General features: G+C 42.6%; 1 protein-coding gene across 1 annotated transcript in view; it reads left to right on the top strand.

Moving 5' to 3' along the window:
* Positions 1–24820, top strand: part of T265_14964 (hypothetical protein) — a gene marked incomplete at both ends in the record, with an annotated part of 38185 nt that extends 13365 nt beyond the window's left edge. The window contains 14 exons of the mRNA XM_009176010.1: positions 853–914; positions 1751–1862; positions 3554–3648; positions 5671–5919; positions 7358–7921; positions 9901–10171; positions 11840–11891; positions 13827–13911; positions 15401–15591; positions 16750–16844; positions 18135–18212; positions 19248–19528; positions 21168–21261; positions 24689–24820. Of these exons, the coding sequence (XP_009174274.1) occupies positions 853–914; positions 1751–1862; positions 3554–3648; positions 5671–5919; positions 7358–7921; positions 9901–10171; positions 11840–11891; positions 13827–13911; positions 15401–15591; positions 16750–16844; positions 18135–18212; positions 19248–19528; positions 21168–21261; positions 24689–24801 (2342 nt within the window). The remainder of the gene's footprint in view (positions 1–852; positions 915–1750; positions 1863–3553; positions 3649–5670; positions 5920–7357; positions 7922–9900; positions 10172–11839; positions 11892–13826; positions 13912–15400; positions 15592–16749; positions 16845–18134; positions 18213–19247; positions 19529–21167; positions 21262–24688) is intronic.
* Between the last annotated feature and the right edge of the window lie 459 nt (positions 24821–25279).

Genomic DNA, 25279 nt, shown 5'->3' with positions numbered 1-25279 from the left:
AAAGCTCGAACTAGTGAAATAACCAGATTATTCTGGGGGATGAGCACTTTTAAAATATATGATATTTCGAAATCCCTGGTTGGTTGGAAAGTTATTTGACCAAATAGCCTGCGACTACGCAATACAACTATTCCGTTTTGGTTTAAACCTGAGCTTTACGAAGTGACGGCCACGATACATGTCCGGGATGTTTCCGTCAAAGATACGAAATCAGTAAGTGTTTGGAAAATCCACGCCGGAAGTACAATATCGCCTTACACGTTTGAGAAAGCTATATGGAGCAGCGGAATACAACTTGGCTTTATCTGATAGAACAATCGAGAGAAGCACTATCTAGTTGAGGGTAGGTAGTAGCATCTACCAAAATTGCTTTTTCTGTGAGTTGCGTTGCTTCAAGGCCAAGAGATGAAAACTCTAGGTAATATGAGTATTAATGAAAGCGTAAATGTGGCAACACGGTTCAACTTGACCGTAAAGTCACATTTGAGATCACAGCGTGGCTCAGTAGTTTGCTGGCGATAGCGACTATCCGAAAGGTTGGGAATCTCATCACACACGCTAAATTCGAAGTGCACACAATCGACATTTTTTGCTAAGCTTGCAAAGGCAGCTCACCCGGCAAGACTAAAACGAGGACGTTGTCGAAATTAGTTCATATCTGTGGGACCATGCAGCTCAAAATTGGCATCTATGTGAATGACGCTCCGTGTTTGTTGAGGTTACTGAAAGGAGAACATTAGCAATGGTCTACTTCTCCTAGGGTTCAGACAAACAAATTGATTTTTTACTTAAGTGCTGAGGAAAGCCAAAACCATCGTAAACTTTAAGCCGTCTTCTGCTTGTATTTTTCAGTTTGTCTGAGCCGGAAAGTGATAAGTCTAACTGCCACAATTCCGCCAACTTGTATCTGGACGGTAAGTTACCAATATTTCCGGGTAAAAATCGTGTCGTTTTCACTGAAAATACTTCATTTAACGAATGCTGTTCCTTTTTTGTTTGCTGAGGTGTCAATTCAAGCACCGATATTCAGAGGAAACCATAATAAGCAGCACGAGAGTTAATACCTTCCCTCACCGTCTAAGCTTTTTCTGAACCGGACAATTCCCCACATCAGACTCAGTTGGGAGGCACCGAATATACCTCTACTAATACGGAAATCGTTCGCGAGAAATTCTTCAGTTAGATTAGGGGTAAAGAAATGCATTTACTGTCCTATTGGTTCATTCTTATGAAATGCCATCAGCTTAATTAGATAGATCACATGTCTCCTATACAGAGATGGTTCTGACTGGTTTATGGTAAAAGGGATCAGTGAGGTTTCACAAAGCGTCAACACAAGACATTCAGACGTCCCAAGTTAGTTCCGGAATTTTCTTCCAAGAGTAAATCCACAATGCTCAGTGAACCACAGCAGAGACTCATATTTGGGCTATTGGTGCATTACAAAGGCTGTCACAGTGGACAGATATCAGCTTGACATCTATTAAGTTAGTTGTTTGAGATTTTCTAGTATTATCCAAACGAATGACAGTGCAACCTCAGTCTTTCAAGCAAACAGAGAGCCGGTGACGGTCAGCTGTTTTATGCTTTTCTCTCCCTGTGATAACACCGTCACCTTAATGTGAGTCTTCTATTTTATTGTGGGTTCCATTCCAAATAATCATAGTGGTTGCTGGCATGTTATAATGCAAGTTAATCGAGGATTTATCTTGTAAATTGTAAACTGAATTTATCTTGTAAATATTTCTAGCGAAACCCACTGCCCATCGATATGACACAGTTTAATTCCGATAAGAAGCCGATTTTCAGTGAACAACTTGATATCATTCTGGCCCCTGCAAATACTCCCAGCTCAATTACCGGTAAGTTACTATTGACATACAGTAATGAAGACTTCAAAAGCCTCTTCCACCGTTACTTTGGATTCTTTGCAATAATTGCTTTACTACAGTCGTCGTTCTGAATTATCATGCTTGTCATTTCAAGTCTTTTGGCTGAATCAATCAAAGTGTGTTGTGGTTCTTAAAGAGAGCACCGGTTTTTGTTCGACAGGGAGCTCATTTTAACCAATCACTGTGGTTATTTGGGTTGCACCTAGAACATTCGCTAAATGTTCCTCGCAATCGAGCCTTGCAATACTTAGACAGTGGTATACCTGTTATGGGTTTAGGCAGACGTTGTTGCAGTACGGGATCCCTCTCGAAGGGCCATTCTGTCACTGACTATAGCAACGGAGCAATGGAGCAAATTAATGAAGATTTCATTCAGCTGATTGTTGCCCTCCCCCAGCAGACAGAAATAAACCACAAGCGGTACATGTTAGGAGACAACTTTTAAGTCAGGTGGACCTGCAGAAGTGAGAACTTCATATGGGGTCGGGTTCAACCACCTCACAAGATTCCAACCACCAATGAGCTGCCAAAAGTTTGGAGTCCCTTTTCAATTCCAGTGTATAATCAAACGACGAAACAAAATTATTCTTAGTGGACCCGTTTTTGACTCACACTTACTGCTCAAGCTGAAGGAAGCACACGGTGCTGATGCAGTATAAGCCGACCAGGTCTAAGCACCAGCTATTTAGGCTTAAAAGAAAGCTTCTAATCAGAAGGTCGAACCTAAATTTCAGCCTTATGGGGCTCAAACCATTATTTGGATGTAGGATGACCTCATTTCAGCTGGCAGGAATAGCTGCCTGATGAACTGTTTAGTCAACACACAGCAGGATGAACAATAATGTGAATTTCATGGGGCTATTGAATATATGCTGGATCTCAAATGGAAACGCTATCATGGTTACAAATTATGGGGTCCACCCTGATGCTTCCATAGTGTCGTTTCTAAATGGTAATCATGGTATGCCTCACAATTCTTGGTACTGAAATCTCATGACAACCCGTCGTAGAAGTGAAGCCAATCTTTTCCGAAATTTCGGAAGGCACTTTACAGCTGCTCAAGCATCGTTAGGAATCATGAGCAGTGCGTATGTCATGAAGTTCTAGGGATTTTTGAATTCTTTACTCTCCGGCTAGTAGTTTGAAAACCTACCGTTCGGTTGAATCATGAGCAGTGCGTATGTCATGAAGTTCTAGGGATTTTTGAATTCTTTACTCTCCGGCTAGTAGTTTGAAAACCTAACCGTTCGGTTACCAGCAGTTGATCAGCAGTGTGGCGGGATCCACACCACGTGGCCACATGGTCACCTGCTAACTGGGTCCTCCAGTAACCACTTCTCAGATGGAAGGTTCACTCATCCTGTGAATATAATATCCTTTGATATTCTAAACATCACTTTGAATATCCTCCTTCGAAGGTGTTCCATTAGCCGTAGTAGTGCTGCACACACCCTCTTGCATGTTTATCCCTGAAAACCTCTACTACGGTTGTTTCCAAATTCGTATTCGTAAACAAGTTTGTGTATATTTGTCTTCTGTTCTCTCTAGTCTATAGATAATCACGTAAGACAGTTTTTTAATCTTTCATCCTCTCAAACTGTCTGTTGGTTAATGCTCCACTGTTTAACTAATGCTACATTCATAACTATCTTCACTTTTAGTAACCTGTACCTGTTTCGAGGACTATGTAATAATCAGTGGAAAACGGATCGGTATCAGTCAGATCGAACTTTCAAATGTGCTGCACTATCGTCCGGTAGGTTGTGCCCAGGTTTGAAGCCAAATGATTGGCGCCTAACCACGTTTCAGAAAATGACACTTTTAACCCTGGTTTTAATTGTTCCTGTTGAAAACTGAAAAACTAACCATGGGAGTTGTTAGTTCTATAGGCTGGTAGAATCAAAGTTTGTTTTCCGAATTATCATCAGAAACAGCACATCATAGGAATGATGTGAACACGTTTAATACAGAAAAATAATTGAAAACTACGATGTCTGTCATTAAACGCGCTGTCTTGCAACAGTTTTCCATTGTGAATTCTTTGGAACAATACACATCCGGCAAACCCCACAACATGCATCAACAAACTTGTCCAGCGGGCTTCAAGTGGCTATGGCGCTACCTGACTTGGAAGTCCTGACAAGCGGGTCAATCGATCGTCACAACCGAGACAGTTACTGGGTTGTCGCGTCGATGATGTGTCGGGCATACCCATCGCATCGTTCAAGCGTGAACAAGTTCACCCGTTCAGACGTGAGAACTCAGATGCATCCAACGTACGCTGGTGGAATAGTGGTAACAGGTTCGTCTCGCATGTCAGGTGTCCGGAATTCAAACCTCGGCACGGTGAAACTCGAGTCCAGTGCTTCCCTTTGGTGTGGACTCACCGGAATAATTGCACCAGGACAGGAGGACGACTGTTCAAACGAGAGTGATGTGAACGTGAACAGTTATGTTTCTCTCAGCATTTGGCTTCGGCACAGTTAGGCAAACTTTTGGTGTAAACACTACTGAAATTGGGCACCATATTTTGCCTTTTTACAAGCTCTCAATGCCAGTAAGGGCCATCAAAGGCCTTGATTGATTCGTTCAGATCACAACAGACTTTTCAGTGCGGTGCTGTGAACGTCACAGAACAACATTTCGGAAACTGACAAGAAAACCGTCCTTGTGACTGCAATAGACGATATGCGATGACTGCACACTCGCTAGCCAGATTGTTCCGCTTGACTTTATTAAAAACAGGTCTCCTGAAGAATCATTTTTCATTAAGATTCTGCATTTCTCGCCCATTGACCCGGATGTTTTTTGGATTCATAAAGAAAACGGCCGAAATTCATTTACGGAACAATGTATACAGGACCTCTCACCTTTCTGACCCATCGCTGTGCGAAAACAATGCCTCTTCAAACTCTTGTTTCTCCACTATGAATTACAGGCTAAAGCACTGACCTCGTCTGGACTGTTATTCATTCAGTGAGTCTGTTTGGAAGTNGTCTGGACTGTTATTCATTCAGTGAGTCTTTTTGGAAGTCACATTACTGTACATTAACAAGAAGTCACCGCGTTCAACAAACGGTTGATAAAACTGTAGACCTGGACAAGTTGATTGATCTTAGAGCTGCTTGCGGATGGTGCGACTGTGGTATAGGACTCACGGACCAACTTTTGTGGGTCTCCGACGTGACTCAAACAGATGGCTCAAAAAATTTTGCAGAAGTAAAACTGGCATTCAGCGCAGTGAAATGTGAAGCCTCATATTCTGATTTAGATTTAGATTTCACCCCAAACGGCAATCCGTTGGGTATTAAATGTTTTTTAAATAGAACAACAAACCAGCGTGCACGTGCTTCATGAACGTGAAGAATTCAAAAAGGTTTTATGACGAGGAGTGAACTCGGGTACAAACAGTCAGAATGGGAATTCAACCTAGTATTAACTTGTGTGTAGTATAGCTGAGAAAGAGCGATGTGGTGTTCTGGTATGAACTAGATTATGTATTCTTAACTTTTAAATTTCAACACAGATGATGCTTTTAGTCAAATACCAGCCTGTCATCAGAAGACCTTGGTCTCTGTAGAAGGCTGTTCTTCACACGGGTTGTTCTTGTTTTGATAGGCTAAAGGATATTGCTAGTTGTATGCTCAACGTTCTTCATAAAACCCTTGAACCAGGTTGGGCGTAGAAATGGAGCAGAAGTAATGAATCTACTGGTAACATACTCAGTCTCATTACCCAAGTACACCTGTCCTTCTCTTTATGCTCGCCCCCCGTGCAGGTTGATATGGAGCAGCCTGAGCTGCTGGAATTCTCTCTTCCATCCTCCTGTATTACACGCGACGTGCTCACCTCGGCTCTCAGATGCTGTATTCTGAATGGAAAGAGGGACGGGACACTTGGGGAGCTTCAGAAGCCAACAAGAATTAGGGGCACTGAGACGTTACGAAATGGGAACAATTCAGCAAACATGTCCATTTGGCTCATGTTGAAGCCAAAAACGAAAGCGAAACGCCTGTTTTTGGAGCAGGTAACTTCATTTTTCTATTTAATGTACAAATATGACACGGATGTACCAGAATTTGTTACTGAGACGTAAATGGGAACAATTCAGCAAACATGTCCATTTGGCTCATGTTGAAGCCAAAAACGAAAGCGAAACGCCTGTTTTTGGAGCAGGTAACTTCATTTTTCTATTTAATGTACAAATATGACACGGATGTACCAGAATTTGTTCGCTTCACATTCAGCTTCAAAGTCTACGTCTTCGTATCCCACACCAACTACCTACCTCAATCTTAAAAAAGGCAATCTCAAAGACTGTAATTATCATGTCCTCCATGAGGATCGTGAAAAGCTATGAAGAGTTTCGCTAATCCCAACAAATGTCTATGCACATTTAGGTGAGCGAAAACCACATAGGTGCCAGAGAAGTTAAAAATACGTTATCTACCAAAGTTTTTTATTGCTTCAGCAACTCATAGTGCCTTTGTCACTGGCTGGGATGTACTTGGTGAGACAATACTGAATAAAGCAAAACAGTCGGACGTGTAAAAGTCATTGACACAGTAAATCCGTCTACGTTTCCTCTAAACTGAAACTATCCGATTTTCGTGTGATATCTTCAAGTGTTTTTTTCAGAGGTTTTGCTACGTAACAAACCCTTAGATGTACACTTTACGTGGAAAACTGATGCAGATGGAATAAATGTTGACATCTTGTCAATTGTCTTCTCACGATTTCGATGAAACGTTTCATCGGCTGTGCCACACTGCAGCGGATTGTGACGCCTGCGCCTACTGTGTATAGAAATAAGTAATCTGTGACACTAAAAGTTTTATTACTACCAGAATTACAATCCCTTCTTTCTGTTTGACACTTTCTCACTCTAAAAACAGTGTGGATCCCTACAGGCTAGTCGTAAGATATATGAAATAGTGTAGATACCCCACAACCCATCTCGCCCTGTTTGGAGCGCAGCAGATAGCCATAGTCCTCACAGTTCTATCAATCTTACTTCCTGCTTGGAAACGAATTTGTACTCAGCTAAACATTCATTTACAAATCAAAATGGTGTAGGCAGGGGAAATTCGCCTGAAAATCTGCTGTATAGTATGCACAAACACGTCCTCCTCATGTTTTACTAGGAAGTTTACTTTTAGCTCATTTCTCTCACCACTTTTCGCAACGAATTGAGGCTTTCATTTTTGTTTGCTAGGCTATAACTATTATGCTTTGGAAGATTTCATTTGATATCGACCAACTGACAAACAGAAACAATTCAATGTAAATCCGTATCTCAGTGCCGTTAAGGTAGACTAACCACTCCTGACCAGTATAACGAACATCAGTATAAGTTTGTTTAACTTTTGGAGCTTATTAAGCGTAGCTACCATGTTAAGCTTTGCCGTTATTATGAATAATACCGTAAATACTTCCACAGAATGGAGCTTTTCCATGCTTTACAGGTAGCACCAGTCTGGCGTGCCAAAGGTCTTTTGCGACAGTCTGACTGCCTACCTAATCGTCAAGCAATGCGAGCAGCCTTCATCGCAACCGTGTTGTCACGTGATACTCAGTCAGTCCTATCTGACCTTCGAGGCCTCAGTTTTAGTCAGCTGAAATTCGATTCAGCAACTGAAGCGGGACTGTATTCTCTGAACCAGCTGATGACCGAGCAACCATCTGCTAAAGCTTGGCTAATGATTCATCAAAGCGAACTACGTCACATAGAGGCCAGTTGGAGTTTGGACAACTCCGTCGAAGGTATTTCTTCAGCGTATGACTATGCACTGTGCTGTGGAATCCATCTTGAGTCGTCAAACGTCCCATCATCTAATGCTGCTTGGGTGGACGAGATTCGAAGCGTGATTTTACGAAATTCAGAAGACAAAGATATCAGTCTGTTATGGACACATTCAGCAACTAACAATGAGTCATCTCCCACAGGAACACAAGATAACATTTGCAGGGAGATGAGGACAAAACCACTTCATCTCACGGTTGTGTGTGGAACCGTTGGAAGTCGAAAGGTATTCACCATTTGTATATTTATAGGTTGTCAGTGAACCTCCCTGCATTTGAGTTCTAGCTGTAGATCTGGATGCATTTCGCATCTGCAATATAAGCCATAGTTATACGTTTTAATGATTCCGACTGGTCAGGTCTCTACTAGTAGTAATAAGAGGATACAATGTACTCAAATTCCTTGTTTTCATTAACTGATTTTACAGCGTGTTTGAAAGTGACTTTGGTTGTACCACGTTAAAGTGAAAAAGGTATGCGTCACTGAACAGCTCGGGCACCATGAGTCATACATATCGAGTGTATATTAGATAACTAATGTCCGAGTCATTATTCACCCCCTTTTTTCTTGAGTTTTAGCCCCTTTTGATTTACAGAGGCCTTTGCACTACCGTTCAACATGGGTGGTAAAAGTAAACAATGAAGAAGTTTGGTTTGCTGGAATCGTTTGTAAAAGAACTAGTTCCATTAGTGGGATTTTGGTTAATTTTGACTCAAAAAACATAAATTATTTTAAACGCCTCGATTTTCATTTTGTGTGGTATCGAATAGTTCGTTAATTCTTTGAAGCTGTTTTAAGCGACTATGTACGACTAATTCCAAATAGTTCATATTATCCCTGTAAGTAATGGATGACGTGATTCCCCATCCTGAGATACAACATTTAGAATTGACCATGACTCATCGGTCACTTCTGCTCAGTTCGGTTCCAATTTCAAAAAATGAAGAAAATCGACTAGTGATATTAAATCAAATGGGGATTTAACAAAGTAGAGATTTTGCGTAATTGCATAAAACTTTCGTCCACCTAATTTCTCTCCGCTACACACGGCTTACTTAAATGTTTTCAGTAGGTTGGTTGTCAATATAAAGTATCGATCGAGTCGAACGCAATCATGACGTAGTATCCTTGATTTTTCTGAGACGAGTTATTGCGGCCTCACTCTAATTGTCATCAAACCAACGGCATATAAGCTCATATATATGCGAACAGTTAATCTGATTTCTTTAACTGCTCACTGCAGTTTACGTGAAGGTAAAACTGCCTATTTCGCTTGTCTAATAATAACCGAAATGGGGCACTGCAGCCAGCTTATAAGCACACTGTTGCTCAATAAATTAAAGCTGCCATAAATGTTAAACCTAAATGTTTGTATATTTACGGCACATGCGCTTGAGTGAAACTGTTCCCCTCGGTCCGCCCCAGAGAGGGCAGGCAGTAGATTCGAGTTCCGCTCTCCTTTGAAGTCACCGCCAGGGCATCTGCTCTGCCGTTTCGGGATTTGAATTGCTGCTGCTTGGTATGCGAACCAAACGTGTTAAAACTATTCCATCAGCGCATGCTTGACGCCCTTCTCCATACTTCTGTGCTATTTGATTCTCTGATTCAAAAGAATTCATGCAAATAGGTCTGTCTCCTAATCCTCAAAACTTCGCCAACTTTGTCAACACATCAGACAATGTACATCCAGATTATATAAAAATTGTAACTGGTGGAATCAAATGGTGGACAGCTTTGGGATAATTTATTGAAAATACAGCTGCATGGTCAGGAGCTGTCCATAGTAATCCCTCCAGTGGTAACCCATTTTTGGGTAGTATATTTTGATGAGTAATCGGTCACTAGTTCACCTTCATACTGGCATTAGATCGTGCAATTTGAAACACAATGCAAATCAGAGCAGTTGACCATATGAATAAGCAAGGTTAAGAAAGTAGTTCGTCCCATAACTTCGTGTTCAATTAGTTGGTCTAGGTATCGAATGCTAGTTGCTGTTCTTCGTCAGCTTTCTGATGTCCTCGGTCAGTAGGTGCAACGAGCATATATCTGGGGCGAAAATGTGTAGCATTTACATGCCATCTACACGTAATATTCCTAATGGTTGTTCCGTTCCTCTGAATGCAATCCACTGGAGTTAATGAGGCAAATGTTCGCTCATTTTTTCCTATGTTTGTTGTAACACCAGCATTCAATTGGTGCTTTCAGGACGGTGTGGTGAAAAACGTGGTAGACTTAGTCAAAGAGGATACGCACTGGATACAAATATTACCCGCCACACCAAGTGATGTTTCTTCCGCACTGGAGACTGCAGTCAAGGAGTATGATTCATTGCTTTCCTCAAACGCAGAGGCTCGTGTGAGAATTAGGGGTATTCTACTCTGCCCTGGTACTTGTGGGGCGAGAGATGTACTCAAAGCAGTCCACCGGTTATCTTCCAACGAGAGCACCAAGCAGCTTGTTCACTGCGTTCGAATAGGTAAGTATGGATCAAGTGCTTTCTCCTCGCCCTACATTGTCTGATGTTGGCGTATTTTGTCACATGAGTCTAGTGTTCTCAAATCTAGGCAGCCGACGCGTAATACATTCAGTTTCTCTCTTTAAGGCCGAAAAAACAGGAAATTTCTTGCTCCAGGAAGGTGTTATCTCTTGGATGGGTGTAGGGAGAGGAAGATACAGCGCGGGCAACACATTACTCAATAAGAAAAGGGCTATTTGAAGCAGACATTTGCATGTTGAGTTTTAGACTTGGACTCTTTGAACGTCATTACCAAGTCATCACCTAAGGAAATAAATCACAATGTGGCTACACCCAAAACTTTAGACTGGTATTGCATAGTTGTTCACCGAATAATGTAACGTTATACTCTTAACCAAGAGGTATCGTTTGTGCTGCTCTCGCCGACATGTCTACGATAAAGATTATCACCAGTTACGGAGACTAGGCGTACTGAGCTGGTAACAATGATTTTCGTACACTTGCTGTTATTCGTTGAGGAGGAATCTGTAAGCCAAGAATGAATGTGTTTGCTCGAACGATTAGTGCATTATATAATATTTTATATATATATATATATATCATTCAGATAGTATGTTTCACGTACATGGATATTGTTATGGTCAAGCATTTCAAACTGTACGACATGTAGGATTTGAAATGTGTCTCTTTAGCTTCTAGTTGAAAGACATTCGACTAGCCACTTGATTCCATAGATTCGACTATTCCTCCAGGCATATCAACAGAATTAGCCTAAGTAGATGGAGTGATAGCCTCTACAATAAGGCTACACGGCCAAAGAAATCAGCCCACAGGACTGCTTTGAAAAGTTTCGAGTTGCAATGGACAGTGGAACAGACTTTTTTTCGCCTCTTTTTCGGGTCAAATAGGATCGATCAAGCTCCTGAATCACTCCGTAACTCACCATCGTTATTTATTTGCCATTTGCCATTATCGACATTCTTTAATAGTTGGTCATTACTCAGACCGAAGCTTGAGCGTCCATCTTCAACTAACCGAAAGTTTTACTGATGCACTGACTGAATCCGCAAGACGTGGACTGGTATGGGGTATAATCTAAGTGGCTTGAATGTGAACTTTCCGTTGGTTTCTTTCTCCTTCTAAACTGTTATCGGATTGTTGAGCAACTGACTGGTAACTGGCCGATCAAATACACTTGTGGGTGACTTCAGAAGCGAGTAGTCTGCCTTCCGTTACAAAACCATCATTTCTGCAATGACTGAACTTGTCACTTGGCCCGGGTGTTAGCTCAGTTGAATAGGGTTCGAATAAAAGGATATGAGATCAAAGTTCTCATAGATTTCAGCTCAGGAACACTGGAATTCAAGCCCAAACCTGACAACCGTAAAAATCGGTAGCTCTCATCTAAGCCCTTTTCAGTTGTGATGTCCATGATGTGGGTCGTCATACCCAGATGAGGAACCTCCGACGAGTTTTTTTTAATTGCGAAAGTATCTTTTAAAGATGGACAAACTCACCAATAGTGGAAACCTCTCCGATGACTAGCTCCATCCCACGCGCTCCATTTAATCAACCTTGCAAAACATTTCGACTGACTATGCTACCGTGTCTATTCAGATGACGTATACGACCAAAATATCGTACTTTTTACACTCTTTGTGAAATCAGGTTGTGTGGTTACCTGCGTGGATACGCGTGCCGTGTTCATGGATGGTGGAAGGTGAGTCCTTGGATGGTAAATTCTAATTACGTCCGACGATGGCGAGTGTCCTACTACAGAAAGGGGACACGTCTTGGGATGTCAGCTGTTTAGTGACCGATGTCTAACCCATCCCTAAATAAAAGCAGACAGTTTGACGAATTTTCTTTCATTTTACTTTCACCCTTCACGAAACTGCATTCCTAGACTGATACTTGCAAGAAACTGTTTCCCACGTGACCATATCTATCGGGCTAAATACTATATCTCATGTGTGCCCCTTGTGGAAGCAGCCTATATTGCAAAGCGTAAGTTTCCCAAAATTCCCTAATCAGAGAAGCAATATGGTGTTTTCAAGAAAGATAGGCATAGTAGAATATATTTGTATTACACGTATCGCAAGGCTTTATTCAGGGGAAGACTTGAATGAAGAGGTCATGCGGAATTTGAATCTAAGTTGCTTGTTTCCGGAGCACTTTGAACACTTGCATAGTCAGCGGGGGGTTGGTGATTCGAGTTGAGAATCTTCTGACCGGAAATACAAGTCAGGTTTTTTCCACAATGTGCGATGTGCACCTACTGACTACGAGTAGCATGAGCTACAGAAAATCCAGACAAGTAAACATCAGCATATACAACAAGGGATCGATAATCACAGCTGCGTATCTGGCGCTGTTTTCACTTCCTTTCCAAACCAAAGTACAGGTGTGGTTTTTATTTAATGAAAACTTTTTTGAAACTACTGTCTTAGATGACGTGATTTTAAACTGTGCACTCCATACAGGGTCCAGTGAATAATCGCAACCACAAATCTGGTGGGTCTATTGTAGTTCAACAAAATGAGCCAGGAAATTCACGATTTCCCGAAGGATGTAAAGTTGCGTGCAGTAGTGATTCGTTGAGGAGTGCCGCGAAAGCTCAGTTTGTGCAATGTACCAGTGTCCTACAGTTACAACAAACATAAACTCGTTAAATGCTGGTGGCAGTCCGACAAACCGACCGCAAGCTTCAAGTTTAGTTAGGTTTCGCTCGATGCCTTAGTTGAAGGTCATCAGGATAAACTAGAAAATCCATTTGCCGAACATTCTGCTCAACCGACAATCTGTTCAGGCAATCGTTTCCTGTAGAGTGAGTTGCATAGGAGCACTATGGCCAATCATCCATAACTATGTAGATTACTAGCAAGAGACCAAATGACGCGGTAAGGTCAGCTGACTGTTATGCGCACCTATAGTCGCATCAGGGCAAGTGTCGTTGTGACTCGAGTCCTCCACTGTTATGACAACAAATCAAGTCGGGCAGATACTGAACGCCAATAAACAAAAACGATCATTTGGTTTTCTGGCCATTCTCGGTGTAAAAAAGACTCAGTTTCGTGTAGCGCAAGGAACGTTACACTAATATGAACCCAAACGGGCAGTATTGGTCCCAATCCGTGGCATCTAAGAAACGGTCATCGATAACTAAGAGCACAAACCGTCAAGCATATCGCCATCCTGTTGTTAGTGTTTCTTTAATTCTCTCCAGCCGTGAGATGCAATATACGGAGAATACTTGGAAAAAATTTAGTATCAAGAAACTTACAACCAAGGCAGTGTCAAGTGATCGGACCCACGGGAATCCGATTGAGTGTTTTAATAAATTCTTTGCTTACGGTCTGGGGAACCGTAATGATGCACAAGAGCTTTGATTTTGGGCTACATAACAGGACGAATTGCCATCCACGTTTAACTCCCGAAATGGAGGACCAGAAGAATATGTTCATCAAACCCCTATACAATGACCAACTTGGTAGGACCGCAGACGCTGTGCGGAAATGTACGCTGTACCCTGGAGTTACAGGGTTAGGCCACATTTTTTGCCTGTTTGGCTGTTTCAGATGTACCCGTTTACTACAAAGAGAGCTAAGTTGTCAGTGTTTGATCGTTTCACATTCCTTCGTTTTCCACCATTCAGAATGACAGTCCCTGGCCTACTAGAAATGTTATCAGAAGGCTGGACTAATTACATCCTGTCCACTGGACCACCAAAGTCACAGCAGGTCAGTACGATGTCAAACCTCTCACCCAGCTTCTAGAAAACATACACTTCTATTCATTATTTTGAATTTGTCCACAGCCTTGTCTAGATTTTTCTCCCATGAGTCTTCACTACTACTACGGACAACACTTCCGTGTCAGCAGATTTATTTACAATCAACACGAGAAGCGCAGAACATTTTGATGAATTATAATTTCCAAACTTCAAGTGAAATGCATGTGATCACGGACAGCTGATGCGTCAAGTAATCACGTCATTCCTCATCGTTTGGTTCATTCTACTTCGGATCGAAAACTTATCATATACAGGATTATCGTATGGATATCATTCTCGCACGCCACTGACGGCCCCAGCATCATACAAATGTTTTTGAAATGCGTACCTCAGACCTGTACTTTAGTCGAAATGAATGGTCACTGTACCACCTGAGCACACTGTTCAAGCGACGTCTGCTTCGCACTTGTCTTTCTTTCTACTACCACAACTCCTAGATAACGTTTAGCGATCCTCGTGAACTGGATAGAGGAAGTTATGTGGAACATATCGTAACAAATACGAGGATGTGTAGTTCCAGATCTATATGGAGTTTAGTAGATTGATGTAATGTTTTATGAAGGAAGAATCAATAGTGGTTAGTCTGACTTTCTACCAATAAGACGAACAGTATGACGGTTGCACCACACAACAATAACACAGTTTGTCGCGAACCCTATATCCAGCTGTATTTGTCTAACTACGTTTCGATAATCACCCGCGGTGCCCATTAACTGAACTGCACGCGAAGATAGAGTCAAAGCTAGTGGAGTAGTGGTAACAGTCGCCTAGTATGTTAGACGTCCGTATTTGATATCCCAGCATTGTGAAAGATATTCACTGCTGATGAGCTCCAATAAAGTTAATACTGGAGCACAGTGCTTCCCTTATTGTATGGACTCTTCGGAATAATTGCTTCAGGACGGGAGAACTCCTGTGCAAACAAGCGTGATATGAGCACACAAATCTCTCAACTGCGTACAACTAATCCAAACTATTGGTCTAAACCTGGACGACGCAGTGAATCTTGCTGGAAATCGTTCGACCTTGTTCACTACCGGGTGGTTGATTTTCGGCTGAATAACTGTGGTCTACAAGCAAAAGCTGGTCGCTTTCAGTCTGTTTGTTGCTAATATTGAGTTTACGAATGTGAGAGTCGCGTCATTTTAAGTTTTCTCAAAACGTTTGCGTCCCCTGGATAATTTTCGCGGCTAAAATTCGACAGATTTGTTCCCCTTTTTCTCAGGTGCCTGGGTAGTTCGAAACCCCTAAGACCAAAACTACGGAGTCCCTTGGTCGATAAACATGGAATGACGTAGTGAATCATGAGACGCATAAACTACTCGGTGCTTCCAGAAGACTGTAGCCATACAATTATTCCGAGATAAGGGCACTCCCATTTATCCTGAAGCCTGAGCTTGTAAGCAGCTTTGCTTTCTCCCTCCCCGTACGTGCAGGTGGCTGCTACAAAGTTCGGTGTGAAAATGGAGGACGTTGAAGCCCTATTGCACTCCGTCAACCCAAAACTGAGTCAGTTGCCAGCCCCAGAAGGACATGTAGACCGCGGGCACGTTCTCGAAGCTTTGCTTGACGAAGAGGCCTTCAACAGGCCAGGACTAAAGCGCGCCCGATTACTATCTTATCCCAGGTACGCTCAGTTTTCCATTCGAAACAAAACCTTTCACTCCCTTTCACTTTCTAATTGTGCGTATTCGGTCATCAAAATCATTCAAACGGCGACATATGAGTATGTGTTGCTTTGTCCAGATATTCTGGTTAGTGCGTTCTCCTTAGGAATCCTTCTTCATACAGAACATGAAGCCATGAGCTTGTGATTTGTCCGTACCTTGGTTGTAACGGTCTGGTGCACTCCTAAATGGCTTGGACATTTCGTCTTCATTGAGGCTGAGCAGATAGGAGCGAAACGAATCGTCTGCTCTCCCTTATCTTCGTTGGCATCTTATATTCCTTGTTTCCTACAGCCTATTCACTGCTATTCAAAGTCATCATCATCGACAGCATGACATCAGCGTTCAATACCGACGCTTTTCTGCCATAGTCAAAGGCAACTGGAAGAGCCACCATCACAGAAACTTTTCTTTCATTTAAACATACTGAACTACGTAACGTTGCGTTTGCAAATGTATTCGGTGACTGGAACGACATTATTATCTTTATGCCCACTCTCGTTTAGAAATGGCACACAGTTCGTGGAACTGAGTGTTGACATGAAAACCTTGAACAGCATGTTCGAACCAGTTGCAGTGGATGCTACCTTTTCATTGTATTTGCGATGTTCCGAATGTCGAAGTTTCGCACATTTAAAAGGCAAATTTAAAAACACACCAGGACTGTTTCAGTCTAGTCCACTCTCTTATGATCTTCCGTTTTGATTTAGGTTGACGTCCGCAAGTGTTGATACCAGTAGGTCAGAGTATTCAGCTGATCGTCAAATTGTCCACTGCAGAAGTTTCTAAGTTTCCAGTGATGGAAAATAGCTAACTGAATTGAAACAGAATTTACCTTACAATCGCGTCCACTTAACTCACACATTTGATAGTTCAGCACTGAACGACCTCGACTCGAACCCATTGGCTACTTGTCACGAGATCTGTTGATTATATACCAGAGTTCAGTTTCAACAATCTTCAGGATCACCACACGAGCAGTACCTTTAAACGGTTCAGCCCAACGTTCATTTAAAAAACATTCCTCATGTACCGGGAACCATTTCTTTTGCATGCAAAAACTGTGTTCTCATAGTGCGCTCGATTCACTTGATCAGACTGATGTTTTCTATATCCAGCTTGAACACGACGCTAGGTAATCCGAGAATGCACGCCGTAACTCTGCGGTTTGCGCGACCTGTGGAGCGTGTTCGATTTACTAACCATCTGAAAGGTAAGCTAATGCTAGCGGACCTGATAAATAATTGTTTTATATAGAAATCTTGATTTTCGTCCATTAAGCTTGTACTACCCAAAGACTGGCTTCCAGACAAGTTTCACTTAAATTTCATTTTGTTTAGTTCTTTATCTACGGGATAGCTTTGAATTTTTCAATGGCACATACGCCCGTGATCATCGTTCAGCCACAGCGTTTTTCTCAAAAAGACCTATATCCCATCCCAGAGAAGAAGCGTGTTCGATTTACTAACCATCTGAAAGGTAAGCTAATGCTAGCGGACCTGATAAATAATTGTTTTATATAGAAATCTTGATTTTCGTCCATTAAGCTTGTACTACCCAAAGACTGGCTTCCAGACAAGTTGTTTTTTGTGGATTTTGGTGATTGCAGTTGAACTCTAGGAGATAGTAGATTATGATTGTCTTCGCCTTCAAGGTTCATCGCTGTGTTTTGTAAACACCGACGCATCGCATGTAGCATCGGTGAGTGAATTGCAAAAGAAACAAGAACATTTTCTCGGTATTTTGAATGGTGTGACTCTGATGGTGTGCACAACTTGGTTCGGCCACGCTGACGTACGTGCAAAACCACCGAAGTCGAATCATTCACTGGAGGCTTATCAACAAATACGGTACTATGAAGACAATGATAAAATGGAATTATGTCGACATCTACACAGTTGGTCACGTGCGGTTCCAAGCGGAATTCTATACAAATAAAGTAAAATAATAGGCCTACCCGATGTGAACATCGGGTGAGGACAAAATGGATACAAGATGGATAAACCCACGTGGCTGCCAAGGTCAGAGTGTTTTGGGTTCAGATGGAGAACAAGGAAGGGGGACAGTTACAAACAGTGGAATCCCGTTGTATACAAAACGAAAGGAGGAAGAGAGCAACAGTAGGGGAGTTTGAATAAGGAAATTCGGATGCAAGAACAATCGGTTATCCATTCGGAACGTTCCGCTAACAGTCTTGAGCGGAATAACCCATATGGCAAGCGAATACGTACTCCGTTGAACGCATGCAGATTTACTTATCAGTGAGATTATTGTACTTAAAGCCTGAATTTTTGTGTAAATGGATACGAGGGCCTTTGCAACTGACCGATTCACGTTCTGATTGTTTCGTGTTCTATTACGATAAGTTTGATCAGATTAAATTGCCCAAGAGAGTTATGGCCGATTTATGAGTGTATCTACCGCGGGAGATTTATCCAACACTTCTTTCAGTTCTGATGTATTGTAGTGATAGTCTTCATCCACTATTCTTTCGTTCGTCCAGCCATATTCGCCAACTTGAAGCCTTGGCCTTTTTACGGAAATCTGTACAGCGTTACTGGTCAGATCGGATTCACTGGAGGTACGTCTTATTCATGTGTACTGATCGAGTTTTACGACATTGTTTGAAAGAAGTGTTTAAGAAATACTCCCATCTTCTGTAGATCAGAGCCATGTCTAAACTCCGAGATGGAAACGGATTTGGGAATTGTGGTGAGGGTTGCGAAACCGAGGATGTGCTCTTACTGCATGTCCTCATACACTAAAAGACTCATGTGAGACAACACTTTCGAGAGGGTTGCATAAGCAGATGCTTAGGAACAAATTGGTCGGAGGGGTCAGACTATAAAATCATTTCCACTGATGAGGCTGGTAAGACCAGTAGTTATGTGAAAATGTATTATCTCTTCACGTATCACCAAGTCCAGGCTATGTTTCACGTTCGTAGATTATTATTCCGGGCTTTCCAAGTTTGTTTTGACAACCAGGATATTGTTAGGCGATGAAAGTGGTGTTTTTTTCAAGCGAGTCACCAAAACTCTTGGACTTGCAGCCCTGTAAGTGGCCCATCTGTTTCAACTGTTTCAACACTGTTTCATCACGTGTTTAAGCCGGTAATCAAGGCACCAGATGTTTCCTTAGTTCGCTCCGAGCTGATCAGAGAGGTAGCTGCTCCAGTGCAACGCCTGTCAGTTAACCGGGATGTCAAACTTCTAGGCTGGCGATTTTGTGGCGATAAACACGGGATTTCCTTGAGATACAATGCTTGCTTTTTTTAATACCGAGTCTCACGGGTCCCCAGTCCTCATAACTCCTCATAAGACTTTTTAAGAATGCAACATCCATGATACTGCTTCGGTACATTCCGCTCTCAGGAAACATGCAAGACGAAGCGATGTCTGGTCGCCAAGCCCCGAATAAGAGTTGGAACTCGAACCAGCGATAGGTCACGACCTATTACAGGTGACATTTCTATATCACTGGATCAATGTCGTACTGGGACACGATTCACTGACTTGATTTCCCATAACATGTCGATGATGATGATGATGATGATAATGATCAGTGTGATGAAGACTCAAAAAATAGTGCTCCACTTTTTTATTACTCAACATAGAACCCGATAAAATCTACGACGTGTTGCACCTCACGCTAAATGGAATCAGTCGAATCAGTGTGAATACAGACGATTCTGACTTGTCACGGAAAAGAAAAGCAAACAAGCCTTTTTGGCTGACCGGAATCTTGGCTGCACCGCCAACAACCAGTAAGGAGTCAGACGAGTGGCTATCCAATCAGTTTGCCAACTGGTTGAGAAAATCAGGACCACAACAGGAAGCAATTCGTCCGCCATTGCGACTGTCGGACTTGTCAAAGGCTGACCTGGAGAAAATACATGTGAGTAGTAGATCGAATGGAACACCGTCTCCTTTACACTTCTCGAGTAAACTATGACCCTCTAGTGAGATTCACTCGAGCACCCTAACTGTTAGTGGCACAAGTTCCAGTTTTGCGCATTGGAACTGAATCCATTGCGACTCCTAAGAACGACCTGGTTACAAAAGTGTATTTGAGAGAAAGCATAGATCAAAGTACTGCGTTTGGGTACTAGCACTAGCACTTCACTGCAAGTTTCCGTCTCCTGTATACCACTATGAAAAGCTCTCAAGTGCGCATATATGGTGATCAGGGGGGCATAATAACTTGGATATAGTAAACTTGAGTTTAGCAAAAATTCCATGATGAAGTGCGGGAGTGATAAAAGCACATATGGTTATTCCAATTTTATGGAGACCCTCGATCCACAAACTGGCCCTTTATTCGCTGTGGTCAATCACATGCGCATACAATTACTGACTACTATTACTCACCGAATGAGTACGTTTGTCGTCATTTGGTCGATAGTTCCCGTATCGTGTTAGTAAAGCATCGCCGAATCACACAAAGTTTGGTGAACTGATTCATTATAAGGAAGAAGAAAGAGATCAAGCAGTGGATAACAAATGTGATATAGCTCATTCTGGGCCTTCGACAACCAATAAGGTCTGGACTTTATGGAAATGATCAGCAACTCTGCAGTGAATCCTGGGGTAGGACAAGTCTGGACTTCAATAATCGGGTAGGGATCATAGGAAAACTTAATTCGTAAAAAGCACTTGAGTAAACCTGAAAAACACATATGAGTCAGAATTTACCGAAGTGATGGATAAGTTACTGTTTTGTAGAGGTATACAAATTTCGATGCAGCTTATTCCACGGGGCATTAGTCAACCATATCGTAACCAACCTAAAATTGGTTTAGGAGCTCTCAACTTTCACCTTCACACATGCTTGTATTTTCGGATGTCCATTTCGAAGCCGACAATCGCAGCTGCGGCTGAAACGGTGAAGTGCAGTCGTGAGAGCACACTGAAACTGACGACTCAGTTGTCAGCATGCCCGGTCGGTTCACCACAGTAAGCGCTACCGTAATCTTCCAGCAATTCAGTGTTTTGAAACCCCGTGTCTTCGAGCTTAGGACTGGTATACATCCCGAGGAAATAAATAAATGTCCCATTGATTCAAAAGTGATTACGAATCCAAACGAAACTGCGAATTTATGACACCAAGATTCCTGAAAAGTTGGAGGGTAATCTGTAAACTAGAGTAGGCTAAATAAACCGTATTTGTTTGCACTAACCTGTAAGTACTGAATGTAGTTGTTAGGTCGTAACTCAGTTCAGTAATATCTTTTATTAACTCTTCAATCCAATCAACATTTTAAGCTCCAAATGAACATACTAATTCAGTTATTTCGTGCTGCGGTGCAGAGGATGTTGACAGGTTTCTGAAAATTTGGCGGCCGTGGGAGACGAAGTAGATAATGTTCCCTCTGAGAATAATTCAAATGACTATCCACACACATAATAGGGGGCCGAACATTTTCCAAGGAAATTAGAAAAACCTGTTGGTCATTCCATCGGGGCAGCACATATCATACTACTATGTTACAGACTTCATCAATCTCTCGATCTGTTTCTTTTTCCTTTTTCAAAAGGAAAAATACCACCTTCACCCTCTGCCCGCTGGCTGGTACTACACTGGGTCATACTACGTGAATATGAACGGAGACAAATCTTTTCAACACCCAAGTAAGATGTAGTTTTCTGATGCGTGCCAAAACTACGGTATTTGCAGTTGTTACTGGATGTGCTTCTCTGTTTAGGCTTGAGCAACCTGAGGGTATCCCAGCCCTCGTGCACCCTTCTGGTGGCTTGGCAGTTAGGCACCGAAAGGATGCTACATCTGAATGGTAGCGAAACTCCCTCCCCCCCAAACCCCGTGCTACAAGTAGGATTATTCTGGTTCACAGCGATTTCTTGAGGGTGCATTCAACGAGTTAAGTCGAACAGGTCAGATATACAATGTTCTCTTTGTTTGACCCTATCCATTGGCATGTTCAGTGAATAGCATCCCACAGTCTGCTATCCGTGTTCTGTGTGATGGAGCCTTCGGAACATGATACCACAAAGTTTACTGAAGACAAATCTCAAATGAATTGAGAGCAGCAATATACTTGATGGGATCCGTAGTAAAAGGCTCAGTCTCTGGACAAGCTAAGAAAGTGCAAAAATCACAAGTCACGACCGGAACCGCCAGCGCAGAAATGGATACTGTTAGACTGTATGACAGCTAAGAACCTTTTTCCGCGTCACGAGTTCCGACTATTCATTCTAATAAATAGCTGATTCCGGACTTTTCGGAGTGCATTATCCACATGCGAAACGTCACCGTTTAGCAACAGCATTTGGTATTTTCTAACTCATCTCCTACATCGTGGGTGACGTAGCATTGAATGTTCCAACATCTAGAAAACTGTGGCAGAATCGATATTTGAGGAGCTCCCCCTTTCAACATGCACTGAACAATAAAAACACAAACAAATAGTTAGCTAGGTAAGTGAGAAGGGACGAAGTACAGTTGTACAGTCAACAGCTGTGGTAATACATTGCTTGCATTGGTTTCACACGACAGTTCTGGTTACACTACCAACCCTGTACCATCCCTCACGGACCATCCGAATTGGCCTGAACATGTGTTACCATGAGCTTAGCTACGTTCTTGTAAGCTATTCGTTTTATTGACCGCTTCCATTCACCAAGCCTCCTGTTACCTGCCTGGACAAACATCTGTAGATAGGTGGCGAAAAACTTTATTCAGTCAGATCGCGGACAATACTTTGCTGCGGCTACAGCAACATGGGACCTGGATGAATTCCATTAAAAGAGTCACAAAAGATCAGTCGTAGGTGGCTACTAGATTTGTAGAGTTTGCATCCACATAACTTATGTTCGAACAGTCTTCCTCCCATCCTGGTGTAATTATTCCCGTGATTTTACTCGCTTGTCTGTTTGGACGTGATAATTCAAATACACCCAGTGTGCACTGTGGAGTGCGGGAACACGCTCACCCGCATGTCCGGAGTTCTAACCCCGGCACGGCTATGGATATGCACTGCTAACGAGACCTAATAAGAGCGAAATTTGACTTTGCTGACCCCGCCCCCCTATGATCTGGACTCGCCGGAATAATTGTGCCAGGATAGGTGGACGCGTGTACAAACAAAGGTAACGAGGGGTAGAGGTTAGTGATGGATGCGACGAAGAGCGCTACAAAAAGCCAAAAATATTGACTTTGGAATAGAAACAAGTTCACATACGGTGTGAAGGTCAATGCTTACCGAGTAGGAAACAGTAAAATTTCCAAAGTTTAGTAGTGACACGACCTTCAGTTGTATGCTACGAGAGAGAGGAAACCGTCTGATGCAGTCATGAACTATTCGCTGACGACAGCGACGTCGTGCAATGAACGAAAAATATATTTTCGCACCGGAACGCATGACGTTCCTGTGAATTTGCCTCCAGACACTGGAGAGACAACGAACTGAGGCCGTTTATCTTGCCACCACTGATGTTCTATAGAAATATGCTGACAATCTGGTCTTAGAGCATGGGCCATGACAGATGAGCGAGATTCTGATAGAAAGAGTTCCAAGATTCTCTTTTGAACATTAGATTAGTGGGGCATTGGTTAAAACTAACTTCCGTAATGTCTGCCGCGAACGACGCACGAACGTACGACGTATGTTGTGAATAGCTGAATTGCTCGAAATTACATGGAGTTAACGCGGTGAGGCTCTATTCAAGAATGACAGTGAATTACTCAGTCTGTGCTTGTCTAACCTAGTTCGGTCTGCCAGAGAGAATGAAACCGTTCCAGGCAACTAGGGTGACTCAACATTAGTGCCAAGTTTCGAAAAGAGAACTTGCAGTGAATGTGTTAACCATAGGGAGGTCAGTTGGACTCCCGCTGTAACAAGACTTCTGGCACCACTGATTATCCGTCGTATTACGGCGGCGCGCGAAACCTTGACCATCAGCATCAAACGGGATTTCGATCGGGTACAGACTGTGTCGACCACGTCTTCATACTCCGTCAGGTATTAGACCCACGTTACAATCTTGAAATTCCTTGAGTTCCGGGCATGTGGAAGTGTATGGTTAGCTTTCCAAAAACTTTCCTACAAAATGTGGTGTACGAACAGGGATATCCGATCTCTGTTCCTTTTGAACTGTCGTCGATGAAACAATGAGGCGAAAACTGGAAGTTCTTCAAAACCCCGGTGTTCAAGTCCTTGCTGGTTAGAATCTAGTCAAACTGGGGTAGGCGAATTATTCACCCTGATCTTTGAGGACGTAGGCGAAGCACAAACCCTGACCACCGTCAGGGCATGTCTTGAATCTTCAAAGTGCAAAGTCGCGCCTAAGAACATGCAGTCTCTGTACAAACCCTTTTACAATTCAAGGAGAATCACCGGTAGTTGTAGTAGCTATGACGGAAGTGTGTTCAAAGTGAAAGCACGAATCCGAATCAGGCTTGACAATTTGCGTCACTTGTGCCGTCAGAGGCATGTCACTCGATCTCAAGAGTCGTTCTGCCGTATGGGCTGTTGCTGTGTGGTTCCGAAATGGACTCCGCAGACAGATGATGTGGAACGTCTTCAGGTTTTTTACCACTGATGTCTCAGATGCGCTGCTGATGTCGGATAGCGTCAACAAATTCGTAAAGGAGTAATTAGAAAACGGGTATTTGGTTGTGCAACAGGTACGCAGAAGACATCCAGTTCAATCAACTGCGGTAGCTTGGCCGTTTGCTTAGGATGAAGACATAGCAAGAAGTGGCAGCTGATCGATGCCAGTGGCGTTTGTGCTCAGTCTCTTCCCAGATCGTCTGATTGAGCGCCTTGGTGCCTTGGTGTGGGCACCTCAGGATGCTCGCGATTGTCCGGCGCCGGATCCCCTTACCCATACGTTTTTTTCATTTTTCATTCTAAGGCTTCAAATACAATTAGATTTTGTGGTCTTACGGCGGTGAAGCGTCGGTGGCAACACTGATGTTGCTGTCTCAGATTATGGTGAAGCCCTAAAAAATCTTGACCGTACAGCAATCATTGTGGGTCTATTCAGCCCAGTTCTGTGCGACAGCTAGTGATTTTTTTCATTTTCTTAATCGTTACAGACTTTGACGCGTTCGTACAGGAATACTTGGAAGGAGAAAACACTAAAATTGCTGCACGCAACGCAAGAATCGTGAACCACCCCATTCCTGACTTATTCAGTGAGCCCTCGTAAGGGTGGCCTTTAACTCCCAGTGTTTTGCGTGACGTTTTTCTGCTTGATAGATGCATTACACGCTTAAAAATTTTACGGAAATTTTGTCCGACTCGGGTGCTTATAAACAACAAAATACCAACCAGCGGAACACAGAATATTCGTCACATTTTTATGCTCGAAGAAGGCAGAGCACAAGCACAGCAGAAACCACTAAATACGGGGAAACTGAAAGTGCTTGATTCCGTATTTTCCATAGTTTGTGTGCGTTGATGTGCCATTTCCAAACCCATAATTGCTTGAGTAAGCGTAGACGGAGAGGCCAACCTTGATTAAATGTAAGACCCAAAAGAGTCTATTTTGCTCAGTAGACGGGTAGAGCTCACAGCGGAGCCACGAATTTAAGGGGCGTTTTTTTTCTGGGAAAAGTTGAGAAAATACTAAGCGTGGATACTGTACACTCTAAGGATGAATGAAAAAGCAATGTTCTCGATGACTA

Source organism: Opisthorchis viverrini, assembly GCF_000715545.1.
Source record: "Opisthorchis viverrini unplaced genomic scaffold opera_v5_306, whole genome shotgun sequence".
NCBI classification, from domain to species: domain Eukaryota; kingdom Metazoa; phylum Platyhelminthes; class Trematoda; order Opisthorchiida; family Opisthorchiidae; genus Opisthorchis; species Opisthorchis viverrini.
Note: the sequence above shows the minus strand (reverse complement) of the source record. Positions and strands in the feature narration are given on the sequence as shown.